The 15,662-nt window shown below is 45.9% G+C and overlaps 1 protein-coding gene across 1 annotated transcript in view; it reads left to right on the top strand.

Annotated features, from left to right (window-relative positions):
* RAB4A (RAB4A, member RAS oncogene family) overlaps positions 1–15,662 on the top strand; it is a 47,018-nt gene that overhangs the window by 20,062 nt on the left and 11,294 nt on the right. The window contains exons 2-5 of the mRNA XM_047825643.1: positions 5,472–5,552; positions 7,795–7,909; positions 12,753–12,815; positions 14,381–14,535. Coding sequence (XP_047681599.1) covers positions 5,472–5,552; positions 7,795–7,909; positions 12,753–12,815; positions 14,381–14,535 — 414 coding nt within the window. The remainder of the gene's footprint in view (positions 1–5,471; positions 5,553–7,794; positions 7,910–12,752; positions 12,816–14,380; positions 14,536–15,662) is intronic.

Here is a 15,662-nt window from a genome sequence, read left to right as displayed (position 1 = left end):
GAGACAGAGCATGAACGGGGGAGGGGCAGAGAGAGAGGGAGACACAGAATCGGAAACAGGCTCCAGGTTCTGAGCCATCAGCCCAGAGCCCGACGCGGGGCTCGAACTCACGGACCGCGAGATCGTGACCTGGCTGAAGTCGGACGCTTAACCGACTGCGCCACCCAGGCGCCCCAACCTGGGTCATTATAATCAAAGCGAGTTTCTTGTAGACAGCCAATAGTTATGGCATATTTTTAATCTAATCTGCCAATTTTTGTCTCTTAATTGCTACATGTATACATTACCCAATTATTGTAATTACTGATATATTAGGACTTATTTTTGCCATTTTTTTATTCTGTTTTTCATTTCTCTTTCCAGTGTTCCTGTGGTTTATGTGAACATTTTTAAGAATTCTTTTTTATTTATGTATACTATTTTTGAGCATCTCTCTTTGTATAGCTTGTTTAGCGGTCGCTCTAAGTATTACATTGTATATACATCTCAGTCTACTGGTGTCACCACTGTATGCATTGAGGGAAATATAAAAAACCTTACCTTCTTTGACATCCCTTTACAGTAACCCACCTTTAACAAAATTGTCTGAAATGTTTCCTGCACTCATATTTAGAATCACATTGGACACATTGGACAGTGTTAATCATTGTTGCTTAAATAGCCAGACATAATTTAGAAAACTCAACAGGACAAGAAGAAAAAGCCTATTGTAGTTATCCATGGTTTTGTGTCCCATGGTCCTCCTTCCTTTGAGGATAGGTCTGTTGCTGACAAATTCTGTAGTGTTCCTGCCCCCCTCCCCAAGAACGTCTCGATTCCCCCCTTCATTCCAGAAGGTCACTTTCACCATATATAAGGTTCTGGCTAGAGAGTTCTTCTGTTCCAGCCCTTGAAAAATATTGTGCCACTTCTTTCTGGCCTCTCTGGTTTTTGATGAAAACTCTGCTGTCATTTGGATGACTTTTTTCCCTGTTAGGTAAGCTGTGATTTTCTCTGGTCTGTCATTTTTCTCTGGCCGCTTTCAAGATTTTTTTTCTTTGTCTTTAGCTTTCAGAAGTTTAGTTATGATGTACATTGGCATGGATTTATTTGGATTCATCTTCTCTGTGATTTACTCAGCTTTTCAAATCTGGGTTTATGTCCCTTGCCCGATTGAGAAAGTTTTCAGCCATTGATTCGTTGAGCATCTCTGCAACCTTGTTGTCTTTTTCCTCTCCTTTTCTGACTCCAGTGACACAAATATTAGAGCTTTTTTTTTAGAGTCTCAAAGGTCTGTGAGGCTCTACTTATATACTTTCAGTCTGTTTTCTCTTTGTTGTTCAGAATTGGATATTTTCTATCGTTTTGTCGTCCAGTTCACCAGTTGCTTCCCTGCCCCTTTCCATTTTGCTGTTGAGCCCATCTGCTGAACTATGTATTTCAGTTACTGTATTTTTCAATTCTAAAATTTCTATCTGATGGTTCTTCCTTATGTTTTATTTCTTTGATAAGACCTTCTCTTTGCTGAAGATTTCTGTTTTTCATTTGTTTAAAGAGCAGTTAATGTGTAAAAGTTTTCTCTCTTGCTAGGTTGCCCTTGCCTAGTCCTATGGCCAGAGAGAGCTGACTTTTGTTTATGTTTTTTATTTAATGTTTATTTTTGAGAGAGAGAGAGAGGCAGAGCGTGAACAGGGGAGGAGCAGAGAGAGAGGGAGACACAGAATGTGAAGCAGCCTCCAGGCTTTTAAGTTATACTGAGCAGGAGGAATAGGGAAAAGTCTCCTATTCTATCTCTTGGAAGCAAAAGTCTACCGTGGCATTGAGTATAATAGTGTGTGCATTGAATTCTACATTAGACAGTTTTTGGTTTTGTGCTCCTTCCTTCAGTACTGGGAAGGTATTATCTCATTGCCTTCTCCTGTTTGGGGTAAGGAACTTAGTTTCTTCATAGGGAGTTTTTCCATTCTTTCTGATCGCCTTTATAGTGTTTGTCTGTAATGAGGTGTTTAAGTGTGGAATTACTCTCCCTGACAGTCCCGTATCTGGGCCCCTACTGCTTTTTTTCTGTTTCTTCTCTGTTCCAAGCGTCTAGAATTTTCCTTTCTTTCCTGAAAACTCCGCTGTGCATTTTTTGGGGGGGTGGGGGGGGGAGCGGGAATGTGATCTATTTTATCCAGCATTTCTAGATGGTGACACTAAAGGGTTTTCCACTAAAGCATGAATACTTAACCTGTTTGAGCTACAAGACAGAGTATAAAGCGTTTTTGGAGGAGCTTTTACATCTGGAGACTACATATCTTTTGTCCAGCAAGGTGCAGCTCAGTGGATATGTTACCCTTTTGCCTTTCGGAGCTATGGGACAACCCGGGTAGCAGTTACCATAGTAAAGTACATTTAGCAAAATTTCCAAAGGAGAAGAAAACAGTGGAACAAGAGTCAAGCCAAAGTCTATGTTTAGCTGTCCGAGGTTTTGTTCCAGGAGCACGTAGATTTGTGATCCTCATTTTTCTGTGTAGACATAACACATAAACATTTCAATTTGCGTATACAGATTCTTTTCTTTTTCAGTACTTGCTGTTGCCTGCATATTGGCAGCATCTTTATTTAGCCCTCACCCTTTTCTGTTTCTAACTTACAGGGTTGACTCTCGAACAACACAGGGGCAAAGGGTGCCAACCCTCCGGACAGTTGAAAACCTTCATATAAATTTGACCACTCAAAAACTTAACTACTAATGTCCTCCTATTGACGGGGAGCCTTACTGATAACATAAAATACCAGTTGACACGTATTTTCTATACTGTACGTGTTATATATCACGTTCTTATGATTAGGCAAGCTAGAGAAAAGAAAATGCTACTAAGAATATCACAAGGAAGAGAAAATATGTTTACAGTACCGTACTGTTAAAAAGATCCACACGTAAGTGGACGCACTCAGTTGTTCAAAGGTCAACTGCACAATGATTGGGCTTTACATCTTAAGTAGAAGAAGATATTGAAAAAGATTGAAAGGTTCCAGTGTTTTCATTTTAACCTGGCAATCTTAACCATCTTCCCTTCGACGTCTTAGGTTATAGAAGCTGTTTGATGAAAATGATTAGATTTGGCATGTTTTAGTGTGTGTGTGTGTGTGTGTGTGTGTGTGTGTGTGTGTGTTAGAATTACGTAAGATTTGCCATTCCCCCCATTTTTAAGTCTGCAGTTCATTTGCATTTAGCACATTCACATTGGAGTACAACCGTTACCACAGTCTGTCTCCAGAACTTTTTCATCTTTCCAAACTGATGCTCGTTTCCATTAAACAACACCTCCTCGTTTCCCCTCTTCCCCAGCCACTGGCAGCCACGGTTCTACTTTCTGTCCCGGAGTCTGATTACTCTAGGTACATTATAGAAATGGAATCATACGGTATTTCTCCTGTCGTGACTGGATTGTTTCCCTTAGCGTAATGTCTTTGAGGTCCATCCGTGTTGTGACATGTGTCAGAATTTCCTCACTTTCAAGCCTGAGTAGTATTCTGCTGTTTGTATGCACCGTATTTTGTTTATCCATTTATTTATAAATAATGCTTCTTCCTGACTACTCCGGATAATGCTGCCGTGAACCTGAATGTGCATGCTTTCAAAACACACAACGAGAAGCATAAAACTTGTTATTTTTAAGCGCCGACAATCCTCATAGCACTATCCACTAAGCTCATTGCCTGTAACCTTGTGGAAATCGTGAGAGGTTGAATCGGCCTAATCTGGGAGTGATGATGAATATAGGTCTTAAGAAACAGGGCTAGGCTAAGCTTCAGCAAAGAAATGGGCTGTTGGAGCTTCCTTGGGGGAAAGAGGGAGCCAGGGCTCGGAGCGCTTCGTCTGGGTTTTCAACGTTTATTTATTTTTGGGACAGAGAGAGACAGAGCATGAACGGGCGAGGGGCAGAGAGAGAGGGAGACACAGAATCGGAAACAGGCTCCAGACTCTGAGCCATCAGCCCAGAGCCCGACGCGGGGCTCGAACTCACGGACCGCGAGATCGTGACCTGGCTGAAGTCGGACGCTTAACCGACTGTGCCACCCAGGCGCCCCTCGTCTGGGTTTTCAAAAGATGTATGGAGGCAACACTTTCAGAGGTGCAAACCAGGGAACCCGCAGTACAGACTCATCAGGGCCACGCAATGAGTCCAGCAGCATGGGGGCTAGCGGTCGATGGGTTCTGATCAAAGTGGGAGGGGTCGGGGTGGGAGGGGTCCTCTGCAGCACCTGGGCTCCGCATAACTCAAGTTCTTTGCTAACAGCAAAAGCAAAATGGATTATTAAGGCATCGTGGGGCTACCGATGCTACATCATGCTGATGAAATAACAAATTGCACTGGAGAGTCTTCATTTCCATTTCGTGTAAAATAATATCCCAAATTAAACATATTACTCTGTAAAGAAGAAATGAGAAATTCTTTCTACGCTGAATGAGACAGATTTCACCCTTGGAATACTGACTCAAACTTGGCTCAAGCTGTCCTTCCCACAAGTTACAGATAAGGGGATAGAAGCAAGACCACAAAAATCCGCAAGGGCGGGGGGAAGCGTACCTATTTTTTTTATCTTTTTAAAAACTTTTTTTAATGTTTTTATTTTATTTTTGAGAGAGGGACAGAGTGCGAGTGGGGGAGGGACAGAGAGAGGAGGAGACAGAATACGAAGCAGGCTCCACACTCCGAGCTGTCAGCGCAAAGCCCGACACGGGGCTCGAACCCACAGAGTGCGAGATCACAACCTGAGCCGAAGTCAGACGCCCAACCGACTGAGCCACCCAGGCACCCCTGGAAAGCATACCTATTTTTAAAAGGAAAGGAGTGAACTTCTCAAAGCCTAGAAGTTTCCCAGGGTTTTCCTTTTGTACAGAAACACTTGAAATTTCTAGGCTATTTTTTCTTGTCACTGCTTATGCGTATTTCTTAGAATAGTGACTCGCAGGGGCGCCTGGGTGGCGCAGTCGGTTAAGCGTCCGACTTCAGCCAGGTCACGATCTCGCGGTCCGGGAGTTCGAGCCCCGCGTCGGGCTCTGGGCTGATGGCTCAGAGCCTGGAGCCTGCTTCCGATTCTGTGTCTCCCTCTCTCTCTGCCCCTCCCCCGTTCATGCTCTGTCTCTCTCTGTCCCAAAAATAAATTAAAAAACGTTGAAAAAAAAATTTTTTTTTAAAAAAAGAACAGTGACTCGCAAAGGGACAAATTTTATACATTACAAGAACAGTCGCCAGACTTCCAACATGAAAGGAAGTTGTCCCAGGAGCACAGTTTGGGAAACCACTGAATTGGCATGTAAGCCAAATATCCAAGAGGTGAAAAGGTAAGTTGACACGTGTATTGTTGTTTTCACAGGGTAGTTACCTCTCTTTTCTGTTAACAAGTCAGGTCTTACTAACTTTTCTTGTTTTTAATCATAGTCTAAGAATAAACATAGCATGTTTTAAAGGTTTTTTTCATAGTCTCTTTTTGTTTTTCAGATTTTTTGTTTAAGTTCTTGGTTATTGGAAATGCAGGAACTGGCAAGTCTTGCTTGCTTCATCAGTTTATAGAAAAAAAATGTAAGTGACATCAAATGGTCAGTGTTTCATGCATGTCTTTTTCTGAGAGTGCTCCTTTGCTCAGATTTGTTTGTAGTAAAACTTGTGAATATTATTTCAGCAAAGAGTTATAGTTTAAAATGTGTTAAAATAACGTTAAAAGTTTATGTCGTATTAAGCTTTCAGCAACATGCCTGTGGTTTTCGTCAAGTTATTTCAGTTTGCTGATGGCTCATCGTTCGGCATATTATCATACCATCCATTTTCCCACATACTCAGATACATTCCAGACACTGAGCTACAACATGGTGAAGCGGAAGGCAAAGGAGGAATGTCATTCCCTGACAGGGAGCCAGCGCCCAAAAAGCCCTAGCGGCACATTGTAGATAAGCCAGTCATGTGGGGTCCTCGGCAGCCTTGTACTACAGTGAAGGCAGCTGTTGTCCTCAGTTCCGTTTCGCAGGTAAAAGGCGCAGGTTTAGAGAAGTGGGTGTGTGCTCTTGGGACGATCATCCCACCACCTTGGGAGGGTAGTTGATTAGACTCAAGCCCGGACCTTTTGACCACAGACCCATCTTTTTGCCATTGACTTGGCGCTCTTTTGGTAAGGGAGGTTGGATTTTTTACTCCGACGTATTGTAAAAGACTTGTTAGACCTAGAGACCCTGAAAATAAACAGTGCTCTTAGAGCCATGGAAAGAATGGTGGGGAATGACCTGTTTCGCGGCAGGTGGGTAAAGGCACGGAAGCAGAATTAACTGCCCTTGCTGAAGTGGGGGTGGGTAAAATGGGCAAAGAGACGGCAGAGGGTATCCAGGCAAAGAGCTTCGAGGAGTAAAACTGTAGATGTGTATTCTGCTATTTCCATTTTCAATCTCCAAGGACTTGTTGGAACCTCTGTCCAGTGACACGGCCCCAGCATGGATTAGTCACAGAGCCAGTCCTTACCGAGTGGAACACATATTCCCCCCCTGGGGGCCCAGGTCCCCTCACAGGTTGCCAACACTGCATGGTAGCATCTCAGAAGAGAAGGCCCCCAGGACATTGGGCCCAGTGCCCACTTGCTTATTAATCCTTGTGTCCTCTCTCTGTGGCGAGCTCTCCCTTGATCTCCTCCCCTAAGGCCTCGCCACAGAGACCGGTACCTGTGTGGTGTTAGTCCGCGTGGTCTAGAGCATCACTGGAAAGGTTTCACTTTATTCCTCTTGTGGCCATGTTGTAATCAGGATGCCCTCCGACTTTAGCCATCACCCTTTGAGCCTTTTACTCCGAGGTTTCTCGGTAGCTTGAATTCTAGAACGTCCACACTAGCTCCGCACTGTCTGGGACAGGCCTGTGTGGTCAGTATGAACCTGTTTTGTGCACCCGCACGCATGCGCGCGCGCACACACACACACACACACACACACACACACACACACCAGGAAACTCAGCACCCCGTCACGTGGCATCCCTGACTTTGGCCCTACGGCTGTAAAGTGGAAGCCAGTCACAGGCCGTGGAGCCACCAAGTGGAAGCCGGTCATGGGCCGTGGAGCCATCCTCAGCGTTCATCGCCACAGCAGTGTTCCTTCACAGACCGCTTACTCAGGGTGGGCTTAGCAAGCTGCTTATCTTGCCCGCCTCCTGGCACAGAGAGTATTGACTTCTCCAACAAGTTCACTCCAAGTTATTGCCACACAGTACTGAAATCCACGATAATACGCGTAGAGGCTTCGGGTTTGGGGTTCGTTTGTTTTTGTTTTTGTTTTATCTTTTCCTCTTTTTCCCTTCATCTCTGGTGTCCATCAAGTTTCTTTTGGGGGCTACAGTGTTTTTCCTCCCCTTTGATTTCTTTGGAATATTTATCCATTCAAATAGTGGGAATTCTCACCTCTTCATTACTGACTGAGGTGCAGTGGGCCGTAAGCCCTTTCGGGGGGCACCCGAGTATTTTATGCAGTCACCATTTGTGAGTACCCTCCCCGTGGACGGGTAGATGTGGTTCTCAGGTGGTGTAGCCATTTCCAAGCCTAGACTTTAAAATGTATGGTTTGTTTTGGGGGTCTTGCAAAAGAGTCTTATCGTCTTCTTCAGAAGAGGAAGTGTGTGTGTGTTCTGTTTAAAACAGTGAGTGCTTCGTATCAACTGACTGTTGGAAAAATGAAAGGCTACAGTAAATTACATTTCCGTTGACTTTAACCCTTGATTTCACTTGTTTAAATCTGTAAGCCTGTTTCCTTAATGTTCTAAAATTAAATAAATTGTTCTTTTTCTTTTTCAGTCAAAGATGACTCAAATCATACAATAGGAGTGGAGTTTGGTTCAAAGATAATAAATGTTGGTGGTAAATATGTAAAGTTACAGATATGGGATACAGCAGGCCAAGAACGATTCAGGTAGCTTTCTCTCTAACTTAATAAAAATATTTGAAAATTGGATTTGAAATAACCAATTATAGCCTTTTAATATGTGTAGTTGTCTTCTCCCCTACACAGATTTCAGAACCTTCACCTCTGGAAGCTTAAAGAGCAGCTTCTTGTCTTAAAGGACTGTTTTCTCCAGGTGGCATTGACTTGCTAAAGAACCCGTTAGAATCTCTTTTGAGCGAACGCATCCTAATGTAGAGGCTGAGTTATTCTTTGGGACTAGCGAGTACATTTGGAGGATGTGACATTGTGTATTCTGCAGTATACTTTGAGATTAAAATTAAGGCAAAGTAATAGCACAACAATTTCTTCTCTATCTTCCACTTTTAAAGGAGAATTTTTAAAAACCTCTTTTGCGGTTTTATTTTGTTTTACATTAACTAGCACGTTCTGACGGCTGGTATACGTTCCACCAAATATTCTCTCCTGCACATTTTTATTACACTATAGTCATAACTGATGTTTGAAGTTATGACCCCAGATCACTGCATAGGAGGTTACATGTTTAATAGTCTGTAACTACTAAAGCAAGAAAGTAGATTGATATTTTAGGTGTGTTTTTTTGACAGATACACAAAGTCAAAACAGAACGGATATTCACGGTCTTAAAATTCAGTTAAGTAAAACTCACTCTCACTATAAGCATTTCATTTCATTAAAGTCAGGAGTATATTATATTTTAAATGTTCAATAATTGTTTGCTTCAGAAATATCGAAACCATTTTTAATCACGATCGTTCTTCTGGAACCACTGATCAAACACGCAGACTTGTGTTTTCTCAGCCCCGAACCCTCACCGGAATGACTATAAAATAACAGAAATGGCATTAACTTGCAAACACCCAGAAAGGGAGGGCACGTGATTAGGGGATGGTGACTGACTAAAAGCTACATCTAAGTGCCCATATTGGGGGAGGCCAGGGAGCTGGAGGCCACGTCCTCCTGCTGAGTCCCAAGAAAGGTCAGGATTTGGAAGCTTCAGGTTCTACAGGAGGGAGGTTTAAAGTGTTTCTGTATGTGTGCACACACACACACGTGATGAGAAGTTCAGTCTCTGAGTTAAAGCAGGGTCTAGACGCGAAGTCGTAAGGCGCAGCAGAGGACAGGGACGAGGGAAGGACTGAAAAGAAGGAAATCGGTGAGAGTCTGCGAACCCTCGCCCTCTCCTCCCACCTCTTCCCTGGCTGCTGGCCGCCAGGTGCGTATTCAGGAGAAACAATTTTTCTCTGCAGAAGAATGAGTAGCCCCAGAGGAAAGGCCTAAAGATATTAACATGTTGGCGTCTCCAATGAAATAGCCCAATCTCTGTGATTTTTCTACTGAAGAAATGAGATTCCAGATGTATCGGGCCCGCCTTAGACCAAATGCAAATGAATGGGGCAAAAAATCCCAACTAGCGTGCGTGTCGTGTGGAATTTCAGAGGACAAAGAGGCAGCGGAGGTACAAAAAGATCCCCAGAAGAAAAACACAGTCACATTAAAGGAGCAGAAATGGGAATTGCATTTCACCATTCAACAGCAGCATGCAGAAGCCAGAAGATAACTGAAGCCTCACCTTGCCAACCCAGCATGAAAAATCCCATTCCGACCTTCGAAACTTAGCCAAACTATCAATCAAGTGTGATAGATAATAAAGTCAGAAGACCTTCAGATATTCAAGAGTAGGAGAAACAAAGGTTATCTTTCACACACTCTTTCTTAGAAACTTCGGGAGGGTATGCTTCATCAATACAAAGAAGTAAACCCTGAAAGAGGACGGTGAAGTCCATCCACCCAGCTGGGGAGAAGAACAAGGAGGCACCGCAGGCCGGTCGGTGGCAGGCAAGGGTGCTCCCCGGGAGGAAGAGGAGACGGAGGGAAGGGGGTGGGAGGTTATGAGTGTGCTAGATTCTTATCAAAGCAGGAAAGCAGGAAGCCCTGAAACTCACAAGTCGAATAGTTTCATAAGCATTTTACAGAAAGATGAAAGCAAATGGCGGAGAAAGGAAACGAAGATCCATGAGAGTAGGGACGTTTGTGCGTTTCTTTGTTGCTTCTCCAAAGCCCTGGGGAGAAGATAGCACGTAGGTGTTCAACATGTATTCTGTTAGTGACTTCATTTAGGAAAAAAGTCAAGCGCAAGGGAAGGAACTCGCCTTGGGAGTGGGGCTCCCAGGAAGAGTGAGGCGGGAGACAGCGGAGTTTCATGTTGAGACTGTCAGCGGTATTTCCTTTTCAAACTATGTACCTGTATTACTCTGCTGTAAATTACTTTTGAGAGACATTAACTGCCTCAAAAAAGTACTCTTAAATGCTTAAATTTGTATACTTGAATAATTTGTTAGACACCACATGTCAAAATACCGTGTTTAAAGTGAATGACGCAGCCGATATAATTTAGTTTATCTTGAGGAAATCTCTTACCCCTTTCTCTGGAAACTAGATGTCTGCTAGTTTCTGGAAACTAACATAGAAAAGAGTTGCCTCCGCGTATGTGGAGAAGAGGCCTCCCTCCAGTCCGAGAGGCGGCCCCAAGAAGCACTCAAAATGCGGCCCTTCTCACGCTGCACCTGTCGCCAGGTCTCCAAGCATATGCCGTGCAGAGCGCAGTCTACGGGTAGAAAGGAAAAGCCTCAAGCTGTCTGTGTGCCTTTGGAGTTTAAGAGCCAAAAAATACATTTAAAAATAGCTGCCCTTTTCCAAGTATCAAACTAATCATGAGTCATCTTGTTTGTTTTTGATAAGTTCCCCAGTTTTCTTTTTGCCCTAAAGATAGGCACTGTTCTGTGATGTGCATTTTCTGACACCAAACGGGGGGTTCTCCACACCTGTTCTCCAGTTTTCCGATACCAACTCGGTGTCCAACAATTCAACTCCAATTCTGACTCTCTCTGGAGTTAGCATCTGACCCCACAGGCTAAGGGGTCCCACAGACCTGCTCCCACTTCATACACTAGTCCTAAATTAGGTGCCCAGGCCATCCTCCCTTCTGCCCAGCAAAATACAAATTCACAGGTGCCCACAACACATCCCCCAGGTTCAGTGATTTGTTAGAACAGCTCACAGAACTTAGGAAAGGACTGCATTCACTGTCACCGGTTTATTATAAAGGGTACAACCCAGGAACAGCCAAGAGATGCATTGGGCAATGTATGTGGGAATTGGGTGCTGAGCTCCCAGGCCCTCTCCGGGTGCTCTGCCCTCTCTGCCCCTGCAAGTGATCATGAACTCAGAAGCTCTCTGAACCCTGTCATTCAGGGGTTCTTACGGAGGTGTCTGTAGGTGAACACGGTTGATTCAGTCATCGACCGTTGGCAGTTGAGGTCCATTTCCAGCCTCTGAGCACAGGAAGCCTTGTAGGTGTTGACGAGGAATTTGGTTGCTCAGGAAAATGGACCAGGGGACACAAGTGGCCGTGGGGACACGCGTGGTAGCGGGTGACTGCAGGGCTCCAGGCGGAGACCGGTGGTTTGTGTTAGGATGGCCCTGGTGAAGCTGGAAGAACATGGACGACGCAGGAGACGTCAGTTGGTGAGCCAAGACCTGACTGGTGGGTCCAGTGTGGAGAAGGTTGAGGATAAAAGCAGAGTTTTCTGGCTGATAAACAGAGGGGCGGTGGCGTTCCCCACCCCCCAAACCAGAATGGACGTGGCGGGTAGGAGCCAAGACGTCCGTCCTGTCTTGTAAATGTTAAGTGTGACGTGTTCATTAGGCAGTCACGAGGGGGCGTTGGGGCAGCGGCCGGATCTTCCAGAAGTAGCCCGAGCCGCAGATTACTCTCGGGTCAAGGTGTGACTAGAAGAGAGAACCCGGGACTGAGCCCCAGCTCCGAGGAACTCTGGGACCAACAGGGCAGGCTGGCTCGTGAGAGCGTGACCCCGAGCTGGAGGAGGAGAAGCGGCCAGTGAGGGAGGAGAGGGGGGCGGCTGGTTCAGGGAGGGGTGAGGCGGGGTGGAGGGATGAGGACCCAGAAATGCCGCCGGACTCGGAGACGCGGAGGAGCGGACACGGACGCCAGAGCAGTGGTGAAGAGAAGGAAACAGCTGCTTGGGGACAACTGCTTTGGAGGAATTGGGGCGCAGAGAGGAACGAACAGCGGGACGGTAGCCGAAAGGACTGTGCCGCACGTCTTGCTGTTCGAGATGGGACGTAGCGGAGCACATTTTATGTTGCTGATGGGGGGTGGAATCTAACAGAGAAGGAGAGACTGATACTGCTGGGGAGAAAGCGGGTTACTGAGAGAAAATAATCCTGAGGACCGCGAGAGCGGATAAGATGTGTCAGAGGCACTCAGTTGGCATAGGCAAAGCGCCTTTCCTTGTTAGGAGTGGGGAGGGGAAAAGAAGGTGAGTACGGGGGCGGTGGGGGCAGTGACTTCCCACCCGAGGACTTCCCTTTTCCCGGGAAAAGAGGGGGGCAGCTACGCAGGGCCATGGAGAAGGCCTGAAACTCCCCCAGAGGAAGCAGGGCAGGAGTGCTGGGTGCTGAGCGCCCGCCTAGGGGTTCTGATGGCTCCCTAAGACGCTTTGCCCCTCCTTGTAAGCTCAGAGCCGATCTTGGGTGCTGGGGGAGAGCTTCATCTACCTGTTAGGAAATGTCACCGTTGTCTCAGCCGCACGTCCCCCCACCTCCCCAGCGTTTCCGTGACGTGATTTCAGACAGACGAGCCCCCCCCCCCCCCCCCCCCCCGTGCGCTCGCTCAGATGTCTGCATCATTTCTGTTTTAATGCAACACCTGTCCCTGCGTGGTGGTCTGCAAAGCAAAAATAGGTGACGGTGTTCAGTGGGAGAGGATCTTGATTGGCCGGAAGTAAGAGTAGTGTAACTCTTTCAGGTCTGTGACGAGAAGTTATTACAGAGGTGCCGCGGGAGCACTCCTCGTCTACGACATCACCAGGTAACGTGACCCCCCCCCCCCCAATCCCCACCCCCGGTGGAAGAGGCAGCCCTGCTCCCCGGAGCCTGGTCTTGCCAAAGCGCACCTGCGTGCAGTGTGTGCTTTGTGCCTGGGATTCTGGGATCCCCTCGGCCCCTTCATCCGGGGCTTTAGAGGTGTCTGAGCCAGCCGCTGCCGCCCCTTTGCCACGTAAGGAAATGCAGCAGTGAGGTTTTAGATAAAGCATCCCCAGCGGTTCATTATGTTTCTTAGCTTGATGCTTTGACACATTCCTCAAGGTTCCCAAAGTGAACGTTTCGGTGTGGTAAATTATTAGAAGTCATCGATGTCGACGAAAGGCGAGGGCCCAGGCTCTGGGCTCTGACCGCCCGGGTTCGCATGCAGCTCTGGGCGGCTAGCTGGGTGGTCCTCGGAGAGGGTGCCGTAGCGTCTGGACTTCAGTGTCCTGGTCCGTTACAGGGAGCGCTGATAATTGCGTAAGACTTGGGAGGTTTGCAGCTGGTTAAATCGGTTGGTGTTAAGGCTCTTGGCACATCATAAGGATCTGAGTGCACTGTCACCCACGTATCACGAATTAAATTAGAAATCTGGTTCCTTGGTCTCACTTGCCCCATCTCGAGGGCTCAGTAGCCTCACGGGACTGGTGGCTGCTGAATTGGACGGTACGGATTATAGAACATTCTTGTCCTTGCAGAAGTCCCATCAGACAGCACTGATCTCAGTGTGTGCCGGCACCACCTTAAAAATGTCATCTATACCCTATCATCTGGCAGCTCTTTCCAGTAGGAACTTGCCCAAAGAGTGTCACCTTGCTGCTGTGACACCCAGTCTGTGTGTGCGGAAGGAGGCACACTGGCAATGAGGTGGCAGCTCCTGGCCTGGCCCGGCCCTGCCGCACTTGCTCAGGCAGTGAAAGGCTCAGCTTGCCAACTGCAAAGTCATCAGGCTGAGTAATCTGCCCGCAGGGCAGATGTGTCCCTGAATGTATCAGGACAGAAGACGGCAGATGGCGGAGCTGGTCCTGGAGTCCGACGGACCCAGTCAAGTCCTGGCTCCGCCACTGTCTGCTTGTGTGACTTTGGGCAACTTAATTAATCTCTCCCGGCCTCAGGCTTCTCATGGAAAAGGGAGGTAGAGTTTATGCACAGAGTCTTTATAAAGAATGTGATAAACTCCTACAAAGTACGAGCATGCCGCACAGACCTGCTGCATGATAGCAGCTACCTGTTAGAACTTGCTTCCCCACCTTGCACACAACTGAGCCTAGAGCTAAGAGCTCGATAAATACTAGCGAAATGAATAAAGGAACTTCTGTTTCCTTTTGCACCGATTGGGCAAAAACAAATAGCAAAATATCTGACTTGCTCTCTCCATTTTTCTGGAAGAAAAACAAACAAACCCTATGGCGTGGTGTGTAATCGAGCATTCAGGTTACCCGAGTAGCCTTAAAGGTTGTTGACATTACCCTGACATGTTTAAAAGCAGTGTGAGTAGTGTGAATGATTGGAAAGAGTTGCTAGTTTTATAAAAAACATGTATTATTTTCACAATCTTATATTATGCAGCCGAGAAACCTACAATGCGCTTACTAATTGGTTAACAGATGCCAGAATGCTAGCGAGTCAGAACATTGTGATCATCCTCTGTGGGAACAAGAAGGACCTGGATGCAGATCGTGAAGTTACTTTCTTAGAAGCCTCCAGATTTGCTCAAGAAAATGGCAAGTGACCTTTTATTTAATACTACCGCTTTTCAAATGGGCGGATCTGGGGGTAACAACATTGCTTTCGGTTTACCGTATCTACTGAAATTTTAGGATTAAGCCGTACTTAAGAAATGTGAGATCTCCTGTGGTTTTTAGTAAATTTAGACTTACTTAACCTATTTTCACTGTATTCTGCCCGCCAGGTTACGATGAGGATAAAAGCAAGTGTGCTAATACTGTGTAATGACCTTTCAGTCCGAGGTCTTTGAACAGCCCAGGCTTTGGTCTAAAGTGAAATTTATACTATTAATTTTTAAAGGCCCTAATCAGGTGATGTCCTGTCCTTTTTTCTCTTCCCCCCCTCTAATGTAATTTGGAGCTAAGTTGGTAAAATGTTAGATCTAAATAGAAGAGGAAGCAGTGGAAGAGATACTAGGCTTATTGGCTTTATTTTAGTTACATTAAATTAAAGTCATTTGGTTCTAGATGCCTTGGAAACCTCTATGACTTTCCATACAGAACACCAGAGAGCGACACATAAAATTAATGGTTGCTTATAGATCACAAAACGATCAGAATTTAGACATTTTAAATAATTTTTAGAACCAGTCAAGAACTAAAATATCCTAGCGCCAATTGTCCCTTGGAGTCTAGGACTACCAAATTATACTCTTACAGATCGACTGGCGTTGTGCTAAGAAAATAAGCATGGGAGAAGAACCTAAGCCATCGTGAGTTTGGAAAGAACCCATTTAGAAATACAGAAGCAAGGCGAGCCCGCCTCCCCACTGGGGTAGTAAGCGCCCCGACGGATACGAAGAGTGTTAATTCATAGAAGGCCTCTTCGCTGTCAGAATGACAAGCTGCCGTGTAGTCCCCTCCAAAATGAAAAACCTTTCGGTTGTATCCATGGTGACATGAAGACTGTTTGGAGGATCTCCATCTCGTGTCGACAGCTGGGCCCTTTCCAGCAGCCTGCTTCCTTACCGAACGCGGGAGCTTGCACGGTCTCTCCAGTAGACTTAAGTGCTAGCACAAGGCGTCTCCCGCTTTTCAGGAGAGCGTAGATGTCTTCTGACATTTAAAAAGCCGTATTTACATTTATTGATTTTATTTGCAGAGATATGTGGTTCGTAAGTAAT

This window comes from Prionailurus viverrinus, chromosome D2 (genome assembly GCF_022837055.1).
Source record: "Prionailurus viverrinus isolate Anna chromosome D2, UM_Priviv_1.0, whole genome shotgun sequence".
Taxonomy (NCBI): Eukaryota; Metazoa; Chordata; class Mammalia; order Carnivora; family Felidae; genus Prionailurus; species Prionailurus viverrinus.
This window is presented reverse-complemented; position numbering and strand designations above follow the sequence as displayed.